The 10,820-nt window shown below is 38.2% G+C and overlaps 2 protein-coding genes across 2 annotated transcripts; both read left to right on the plus strand.

The window, feature by feature from the left end:
• Positions 1 to 2,445, plus strand: LOC121793613 (uncharacterized protein At5g19025-like). Its single transcript, XM_042191644.1, has 2 exons — positions 1 to 815; positions 2,188 to 2,445. The coding sequence occupies exons 1-2, from the start codon at positions 142 to 144 to the stop codon at positions 2,222 to 2,224; spliced, it is 711 nt and encodes a 236-aa protein (XP_042047578.1). The 5' UTR covers positions 1 to 141; the 3' UTR covers positions 2,225 to 2,445.
• A 2,826-nt stretch (positions 2,446 to 5,271) lies between these two features.
• LOC121795890 (pentatricopeptide repeat-containing protein At5g19020, mitochondrial-like) lies at positions 5,272 to 7,985 on the plus strand. Its single transcript, XM_042194545.1, has one exon. It carries the CDS (start codon positions 5,435 to 5,437, stop codon positions 7,445 to 7,447), a length of 2,013 nt encoding a protein of 670 aa, XP_042050479.1. The 5' UTR covers positions 5,272 to 5,434; the 3' UTR covers positions 7,448 to 7,985.
• Positions 7,986 to 10,820: the final 2,835 nt, after the last annotated feature.

Here is a 10,820-nt window from a genome sequence, read left to right on the forward strand (position 1 = left end):
TTAATTTCTGCAAGGCAAAGGGTTCTTGAAAACGTACGCACTACCCCTCCGCGGCCTCCCCCGGCTAACATGCGCACCACCTCCACTCTCCCCAACTTTTCCACCTGAAATCCCTTCCACCGCCCACCTTTTATCACTAACATGCGCCATCTCCACCACTTCATCACCGCCATGGCCCCTTCCTCCTCCCTCAAAAAAACCCCAATTCCCAAAACCCCCTCACCCCACCCCCTAAATTCCTCAAATTGCCCCTCCCTCTGCCGCCACTCCCCCTCCGCCACCCTCGACCTACTCATCTTCATCCTCGTCCTCTTCTCCGGCGCCTTCTTAATCGTCTCCTGCTTCTCCTACCTCTTCCAGTCTCTCTCTCTCATCCTTCCCCCCTTCTCCACCGTGGCCGCGCATTTCCAGCGCCATTTCGCCTCTAATCCGCAGTCGCAGCTGATCATCTTCACGCTATTCGTCGTCTCCTTCGTCGGCTTCGTTGTCTTCTTCGAGATCTGCTGCGGGCACAGATCGAGAAGGTGCGAGAGGAAAGGGTGTAGAGGGCAGAAGAAGGCGATGGAGTTCGATTTGCAGCTGCAGGGAGAGGAGCTGCTCCGCGCTGGCGAAGGGAATAAGGCGGTGAGAGATGTGAATGAGCTGCCGTGGAAAGGGGGCGGCGACGATAACCCTGATTACGAGTGCCTAAGGGCGGAGCTGAGAAAAATGGCGCCACCTAACGGCCGTGCCGTGCTACTCTTTCGCGACAAATGTGGCTGCCCCGTTGCCAAGCTCGAAGGCTGGGGGCCGAAACGCGGCCGGCGCCACAAGAAGTGAGTCGATTTTTTTTTTCATTTTTCATTTTTCATTTTTCATTTTGATTGCACGATTGGCGCATTTTAGCATGGTTTAGGGATTTGCGATCGATTTTGTTAATGTAATCTTATACTTTTTTTTTAATTTGCCAATCTCATTGTTGTGTGGACTAATGAAGATAGATCGGTTTGTCCCATTTAACTGACTATGCAAAACACAGTGAAGTTGTCTCGTTATCTATGTGTGAAATCAAGTTATGTGGATAGAGTTTTGAGGAATTATCTTTGCTTCGTTGGCGTTGATAAGTTTATTAGATGTAGTTTATGTTCTAAAAATTGTGTGATACGTCAGTATTTGTTTAACGGGGATATGATCTTCACTTTGTTGATAAATTAGCTTTAAAGATTGTTATTTTTTCTGATACCATGACCAGTTTCTTGCTATTCTGCCCTTGTACTCTGGTTTAGAATTTCGATAATAGAACAATGTGTATCTTGTTGGAGTTGATTCGTGAAAATCCCCAATTGAAAAATTTTATGTATGATGTGGTCAGTAATTGTTTGAGAGGTGGATGGTGTTTAGTTTTTGATTGTTGATTGGCTGAAAGGTACCTTGTTCTTCTCAATGTCTGGATTTGGATCCTGTTTTCGGTTGATAAACTTTTGTGGAGCTTTTTGCGTGGAGTGATGATCTGTTGTCAGTTTACGGTGTTTTTTGTGTTATTAAGGATAGTGGGGCTTATGTAGTCCGAATCTAGTACTGGTTATAGATAAGGGTAGTAAGGATTTGTGAATGATACCCCAGACTGTATAATGTCTCATAGCAGAACATGAGTCTTAGCATATTGGACATCTCATCTCATGTGATTCTATCGTGTATATGCATCTAGGCATTCCCCAGACTACTTATTGGTGCAAACAGCCGTTCATGGAAGCTGCCTTAGCAAGGTAGTTTTTTTTGTATATAGGATGCAATAAGGTGTCTGTAGCTCAAGATTTACTAGTTGGAATAGGGTGAAGTTTGCTCATTTAAAATTTAGCATCTCACTAGTACGTGAGGTTCTTTTATCAATATTGCTAATTCGATCGGCACCTCCTACCCTGAGTTGAATTAATCAACGAGAAGCTAACAATACGCTTTTCCTATTTTTAACAAACAAGAATAAATAAGGCCCTCGATGTCGATGGTATGCAAATTGTATCATGACAGACTGACAGTATGTGCTCTACGTGTGCAGCCGTGCCCAATTTTCTAAATATTACTGTATTCCTTTGCATTGTGTGTGACAATCTGCATGTTTCATAACATCTGCCATATTATATGTGATTTTAATCTCATTTTCCTTTCAATCATTAAAACTAACACCGCTCTTCTGCATTTATCTGATAGGAGTCTGTCTCTTGCTGTTGGAGGAGAACAAAGGTGATGGTGAGTGTCTTGATCATACAAAGACCATTTTTTTGTGTTTTTGGCATCAGTTTCATGTTCTAGAACTGTATTAGAAAGAACAATCTCCTTTCAATGTTACCAGTTTACATAGGAACTTAAACCTTAAAAACCTACATTATTGGGGAAGAGTATCTTGTGTTTCTCTATGCCAAAGTAATTGAAAATAAATAGACAAATAAGTGATTTAAATGGTTTGAATTGATGTTGAAAGGTGTATGCATCTTTATTTTTTGAAATGATTAATGAGAGAGCGTATAAACGCAGCTTGATCTGCTAGTTTTGGGGAGAGCGACGGCTGCAATGATTTTTTTATACATGGATGGATCACATTTTATGCAGCGAACACTGTAGACTCGTTGGGTGGTTCAAGCTTATTTCAGTCTCAACCTTTTTTCTCAATTTAGATATGAACTCGTAAAGTAGGATGTAATCAAATGCAAACTCTAAATATTGTACAAACTTAAAATTATAATCTGGACCGTTAGAAAATATTAACAGATATAATAACAATAAAATGTGTCAAAACAATGTCAACGGTTAATGTTGTGTTGAAACTATGTTGACATTTTTTGTTGCCGTTATTTTTGTAATCCGTTGACATGGTGGATTTTAATTTTCATATTTTTAAATTGACCTTTGATAAGTTGTGAGGAAAATTTTGAAATTCTCATGTATTATACTCCCTCCATACACCAAATATTATCAATATTTGTTATGTCGGTCCGTCCATAAAATATTGTTCACTTTACTTTTTTTATTTTTATGTTTTTTGGTAAGTGGACTTCATTTCCACTCACTCTTACACTCACATTCTATTGTAAAATTAATACTCAATTTTGCATTAAAATCCGTATCAATTGCATTAAAATCCGTATCAAACTCAAAGTGTAAATTCTTTAGAGATGGAGTAAGTACATAAAAATGAGTTTCACATTCCACTGACATTTTCAAACTTTTTTTTCGTTCACATTTTATCAAAATTCTTGATGTGGAGGTAGGGATGTGGATGTAGGGAGTAAGTAGTATCATATAGTAACTTCTCTTCCCAATAATAAAAAAGAAAGTACTAATGGATTTTGCTAGCTAGGGAACCAATGAGATTACTAGATCTTATCATTGAAATTTATTTCTAATCAAATTTTGCTTAATCCAATTAAAGTCAATCTAATCAACGTTACTATAATGATTAATATAGACGAAAAAATAATGATATCTAGTTTCTACAACATTATACTTTATTTTGCAAATCCAATAGGAGTTTTTTTTTTTTTATCAAGAATCTATTCCCATTGATAGTTTGAGTTATGATACAAATTTTCAACTTACTTTAGCTTTCCCTTTTAAAAATTAAAAATCTCTATTTTCAGTTGCATAGCAACAATCAAAAGATAATAGAAGGGTATTGAAGAGCTTATTCAATAGGAGATTTATTTTTATAATGTTTAGTCTAATGTAATTTTCTAAATGACGGTAACTGTAAGTTTTTTTTTTAACAGGAGGGGGCGACCGCCCCTCCCCGGCGATCCGCCCCTGGGGGGTCGAGCAGTGCCCCCGCCCCGGGCCCCCAAAACGTTGGGGCCTCCAAAATCCAAATACATACATGAGTATATACATGCTACTGGGCCAGGTCCAAGCAAGAAACAAGAGCCCACTGTTAAACTATTAGTTTATAGTATTATTATGGGGCCCCTCTTTTAGTTCCGCCCCGGGCCAATAAAAACTCAGGACCGGGCCTGTCCGCACCCGGTGATTTTTCTATTGTCATCCCCTCCGATGCTTTCCGACGTCGCCCCTTCCTTTCGTTAGTTCCGATAAATTTTATTTCGCCCCTTCCGTTTAAGGATCCTAGATCCGCCACTGGCAGAAGAGATGGGGTGATCGGAAAGCTTGGGATTGAGGAGAGTGGATACGTGATTCGAGAAGATTGTGGCCACAATGAAACTATGTTTGGTGGTTTATCTCTCTTATCTATTTTATGTTCAATGGAAAGGGAAGGAATGTGAATGATGGATGAATCACGCGGCATTCATGCATTTGCTCTAGTCGTGGGTGCTATTGTTTTTTCCTTTTTATTTTTTTTATCTTTGTTTATGAGAATGTATTTTAGTTGGCCTTAAATTTTTGACGAGGGGACTCTTAAATGATATTATTGGTTGGCTTATTATGGTATTAGGGGTATGATCAATTGCTCAAGAAGTGGACTCTTAGAAGATACTCCCCCTTCATCTCATAATAATTGTCACTATTATTGTGGGCACGAGTTTTAAGAAAGGTAAAGAAAAGTTGGTTGGAAAAGTTAGTGAAATGTGAGATTCACTTTTTAATATTGGTTTTATAATAAAATGTGAGTGAAGTGAGTTAGTGGAATGTGAGACATACTTACCATTTATGATAAAAATGAAGGGTGATAATTATTATGGGACAGACCAAAGTGACAATTATTGTGGGACGGAGGAAGTATTATTGATTGGCATTATATGTAAATAAGTGCTATAAAATGTACTCTTATTTCATTTTTACTCTCATGTTGCAATAATATAATTTACTTGTTTCATGTTTATTATGTTTATTATGTTTCAATAGTCATAGGTATTTATATTACATACTCCCTTCGTCCCAAAAAAATATGTGCACTTTTCATTTTCGTCCGTTCATAAAAATATATGCATTCTATTTTTGAAAAGTTATATCAATTTAATAATGTAGGTCCCACCACTATCAACTAACACTACTTTAACTACCATTCTCTTCCTCTCTCTTACTTTACCAATTTTATCTTAATTCACGTGACATCTCATCCACCTATATTTTTATGGGACGGATGGAGTACAATTTTTTGTTTATAATTTTTTATATAATGATATTGTTTTCAATTTTATTGTGATTAATGTTTGTAAATATTTTAGTCTAGGTATCGTATGAGTGTGATACTAGTTCTTTGTAGTAATGAATTAATTTATCTATACTGTAATTTTATTCATTGTTATTATATGACACAATTATGCTTTCTTATTGAAGAATATGAATCGAGGTTTGATTTCATTCACTAAAATCTTAGATAAGTAATGGAGTAATTCTAATACTATCTCAAGATTTCTGTTTCTCACACAATTATTTCTGGCTGCTAATTCGATCAATGATCTTTTAGCTGTTATACCCAAAATCCCACATTTCCTTCGCATCTCTAATGGCTCTCGGCACAGTTTCCCTTCAATCCCTCCAAACCATTCTTAAGAACAGCGCCACTTCATTCGAATTTGCGCTAGTTTCGGCGCTCAAATCCATCTCGTCTTCCCCTTCATTAATCTCCCACGGCCAGCAACTGCATTGCCTCGTACTAAAGTCAGGCCTCAATTTCAATGTCTTCATACAAAACAGCTTGATCAGCATGTACTCCAAAACCGGGATGTTTTCGTGCGCGAGATCAATTTTCGAAAGCTCCCCTAAGCTGGACTATGTCTCCTTCAACATAATACTATCAGGGTATGTAAAAAATGGCCGTTTGGGAGATGCCTACAAATTGTTTGAGAAAATGCCGCTGAGAAATTGCGTCTCCTATACGACCATGATTATGGGGTTTGCTCAGAATGAGTGCTATGGGGATGCGATTGCCCTTTTTAGGGAGATGAGACTGTTGGGAGTGGTGCCTGGAGAAGTGACGATGGCGAGTGTGCTATCAGCTTATGCGCGTGCTGATGGAACTAGGATCAATGCAATGCTTCTGCACGGCTTGGTGGCGAAGCTCGGTCTTGATATGCGTGTTATTGTTTCAACTAATTTAGTTCTTCTTTATAGCGTTTCTTCGTCTCTTCATGATGCAAGAAAGATATTTGATAACATGGCGGATAAGAATGTGGTGTCGTGGAATGTGATGTTGAATGGTTGTGTAAAAGGAGGACTGGTTGATTTGGCTAGAGACCTATTTGAAGAGATTCCTGGGAAGGACGTCGTCTCTTGGGGCACGATGATTGACGTATATCTGCAGACTGGGAGGTTAAGGGAGGCCTTGGCACTCTATTGTGAAATGAGGCACACCGGCTCAAGACCTAATGAAGTCATGGTTGTTGACATTGTCTCTGCTTGTGGACAGGCAACTAGATTGCTCGAGGGTCGACAGTTTCATGCTTTGGCAGTTAAGATGGGGATAACCTGCTTTGACTTCATGCAGGCAACATTGATTCATTTCTATGTTTCCTGTCAGCAGGTCGAACTTGCTTATTTGCAATTTGAGGAAGGAACTAAGGATCATGTAGCTTGCTGGAATGCCCTTATTGCAGGACTAATGAGGAACGGCATAGTAAATGAAGCTGCACGTTTGTTTTGTATAATGCCACAGCGAGATGTTTTCTCTTGGAGCTCAATGATTTCTGGTTTTGCACAGAACGGGAAGCATACTCTGGCCATTGAAGTTTTTCATGAAATGGTTGGTAAAGGGTTTAAGCCAAACGAAATCACGATGGTGAGTGTTTTCTCTGCCATCTCTGGCTTGAGCACACTGAAGGAGGGGAGATGGGCTCATGAGTTCATCCATTGTAACTCAATACCAATCAACGACAATTTGAGTACAGCCATAATTGATATGTATGCCAAATGTGGGAGCATTGATTCCGCTCTAGAAGTATTTGATCAAATCCGAGACAAGGCCAGAACCGTTTGTCCTTGGAATGCAATCATATGTGGCTTGGCCATGCACGGGAAAGCAGAGGCTTCCTTGATGATTTTTGCAGATTTGCAGAGTCGAAAGATAAAGCCCAATTTGATCACATTCATTGGAGTCTTGAGCGCTTGTCGTCATGCTGGTTTGGTGGAAGCAGGGAAAAGCCATTTTAGGAGCATGACAGCGACATATGGTTTAGAGCCTAACATTAAGCATTATGGATGTATGGTGGATCTGTTAGGCCGAGCTGGGAGGCTGAACGAAGCTGAAGACCTTGTGCAAACCATGCCTATGGAGGCGGATGCTATCATTTGGGGCACGTTGTTAGCAGCATGTAAAATGTACGAGAACACAGATGTTGGAGAAAGAGCTGCTCGAAATCTGGCTAGGGTGGAACCATCACATGGTCCGAGTAGAGTTCTGCTGTCTAACCTTTATGCAGATGCAGGCAGATGGGATGATGCTTTCCTGGTGCGGAGAGCAATGCAAAAAGAAAACCTTGCACGATCACCGGGTTATAGTCGTCCTGTACAAAGCTTTTAGCTGATATACAAAATTTTCAAAGTTAAAAAAACAAAAGTTATAACTTAAATTCTACCACTAGTTTAGCTGCAGGCCCATGGCACCAGCTTCACCAGCTCCCAGCAGAGCGAGAGCGAGCTCTTCCTCATTCACCACCTCAAGACCCACTCATCTTCATCCTCGTCTCCTGCTTCTCCTACCTCTTCCAGTCTCTCTCTCACCCTGCCCCCATATTTCTAGCGCTATTTTGCCTCTAATCCGCAGTCGCAGCTGATCATCTTCATGTGATACGTCGGCTTCGTTATCTTTTCGAGATCTGCTGCGGGCACAGATCGAGAAGGTGCGAGGGGAAAGGGTCTAGAGGGCTGAAGAAGGTGGTGAGAGATGTGATTGAGCTGCCGTGGAATGGGGGCAGCGACGATACGAGTGCCAAAGGGCGAAGCTAAGGAAGATGGCGCCACCTAATGGCCATGCCGTGCTACTCTTTGGCGACAAATGTGGCTGCCCCGTTGCCAATCCCGAAGGCTGGGGGCCGAAATGCTGCCGACACTACAAGAAGTGAGTGCAGTTAAATTTTTTTCATTTTTCATTGTTCATTTTGATTGCAGGATTGGCGCATTTTAGCAGGGATTTGAGATCGATTTTTTGAATGTAGTCTTATAGCATGGTTGAAATGCAAGTTATGAAGATAAGAGTTTTGAGAAATTATCTTTGCTTCATTGGTGTTGATAAGTTGACTAGATGAAGTTTTATGTTCTACCAATCGTGTGATACGTCTATGTCTATAGTTGTTTAAGGTGGATATAATCTTCACCTATTTACAATGACTCATGATATTTGCTAGGCATCCAATAAGATTTTGATAGGTCTTATCCTTGAGACTTATTCATAATCAGATTTAGCCTAATTCAACTAAAGTCAATTTTAAAAATATAAATCGACCACTAACATAATTATAACATTTCAAATTCATATTACCAAATATTTATTCATTTATCGCGTTTAAGATATACTATGCCCATTAGTTAATCGAGCTTGCTGCGAGCTTAACTTAATTAACTTCCTTATCCAAAATAGTACTGAGAATTCTGAATCCCTTATTTATCATAGTGGGACAAATTACAACTTAAATGGGACAAATTCCAACTATTTAAGTTGTAATGTAATTGTGTAATAAATATAAAGCGCTGTTCAGAACATCTCATCTGCAAAATATCATCCCCGGCACACCGAGACTCCATTTCGTAGAGTAACAATACTAATATTTCTTATATACCAGTTGTCACTACCTAAGATGACATGATTATTAAATGACGAAAATTCGCATGTATTGACAAATCAAAGTAGCATATAACCAAACCAACTCCATATGGTCATTATTATTATACTTTGTTAGGGATAACAAAGTTTATCAGGAAAACGCGACTAATGGTATATCAAAGAATAGGTGATAGTAGAAAAGGGAATGAAGAAAACAATGAATCAAACAGCCTAACTTCAATTTTTAGCTCGGAAAATAGATGAATAAAATGAACTTCAATCCTCTTGGATTGAGTATAAGTATCGAACATTGGTACTATATACTATAAGAGATGGCAATTCACTACATTATCATTTGTTCTAACATTAGTAGCAATTAAAACAGATATACGGTACCATGCGTGAAGACATGCATCGCTGAGAGTTTAGATTTAGCAATTTTCAACACCTCATCAACAATTGCATTCAACTTATACAATTCTAAAAAAATATGCATGACTGATTACTTATGTATTAAGAGACACATGTTGAAATAATCATAAAATAAATAACAAGTTTTATCTTGCCAATTTGAGTAAGCATGAAGTTTTTTTCACTAAAAAAGCTCGAGCATACTAAATTCTTTTGTAAGCTAAGGTTCAACCACATTCTAACTTTATTTAGAAACTACCATAGTTGAATTAAAAACTACCATCTTTTACAATAGTATATTTGTGTACATTAATCTGAGTAGGGACATTCACCTACCTAGGATCTGAATTAGATTAATCTAAACTGGCATAGTAGGTTATTTCTAACCCCCAAAGTAGATAATTTCTTAAAAATAAAATAAAGCAAGACAAAACATAATTGCCATTTAAATGACTAAAGTCATGGTTGAAAAATACTCCCTCCGTCCCACTTAAAATGAAACATTTGGGAATCGGCACAGAATTTTATGTAGTGTTGTTTTGTTAGTTAATGAATAGAGAATAAAGTAAGTGAGATGAAAAAGTAGAAATAGACTTGTTTCCATTTTAGGAAACGTTTCAATTTTAATTGGACAACCAAAAAAGAAAAACGTTTCATTTTTAATAGGACATAGGGAGTATTTCGTTTATTAAAAAGAAAGTCCATCTTATACGCTTAAATCTTCAATTAAAATTTTCGCTCCGATCTTATTTTGCTTGCAGTAAAGCCTTTTAGAAAGCAAAAAAAAAAAGATAACATGCTGATCAACATCTAAGAATTTTTTTAGTTTGAGTAGAATGCATGCGTCCTACTGAATATTCATTCTATTCTTTCACCTCTTCTTAGGAATTTCTGAAATTCTCTTGTACTCCTTTCGTCATTCAAGATGTCCACAATTTCTTTTTAATTTGTCCCATTTAAGATGTTCACTCTCTTTATTTGAAAATAAATCCCTCTCTCCTCCCTCCTAATTAAAATATTCAATTCATTTTTTCTCTCAATTTACTTCAACTAACAACTCTTTTCAAAATATCGTATCACTCAAGAATGTGGACATCTTGAGTGAGAGACATCTTGAGTGGAACGGAGGAAGTATTAGTTAAATCAGTGTATTTAATTATTTGTGGTAGCTAACCGAAAAGCTAATCACTTTTAATTAATTATTCCAAAAAAACTATTAATACGAAAATTAAGTCATAATGAATTAATTGGTAAGAGAGTATTTTATGACGGTCTACTTAAAGCATAAAATAAATCGAAAAGTAATTAGTGGGTCCAGAGCCCAAACATTAATTTAAACACCCAGTCCACATTATTGCCGTCGTTAGGCTCCTACGCCTAAGTAGGAAGGGATCCCAAACCCAGCCCATCACTTAAAATTTACAAAAATTATAAAGAATAATACTATCAAAACTCCCCCGTTTCACGAGAATTTATACTTTTGGTTGACCACATGTTAGAGCATCCACAATGGCGGCGAGCGGACTGGCTAGCCAATCCTCGGTACTAGCCGGTCTGCTCGCCTAACCATTGTAACCGGCTAGCCGAATTTTGGTGAAAAAATCGGCGAGCGCACGCCGATTTTCGAGCGCTGGCCGCCATTGTAGGCTCCGGATCGGCGAGCGGATTTTTTTTATTTATTTAATTTTTGAAACACTATATATACGCGATTTGCACGTCATTT

The sequence above is a fragment of the Salvia splendens genome, chromosome 3 (genome assembly GCF_004379255.2).
Source record: "Salvia splendens isolate huo1 chromosome 3, SspV2, whole genome shotgun sequence".
NCBI lineage: Eukaryota > Viridiplantae > Streptophyta > Magnoliopsida > Lamiales > Lamiaceae > Salvia > Salvia splendens.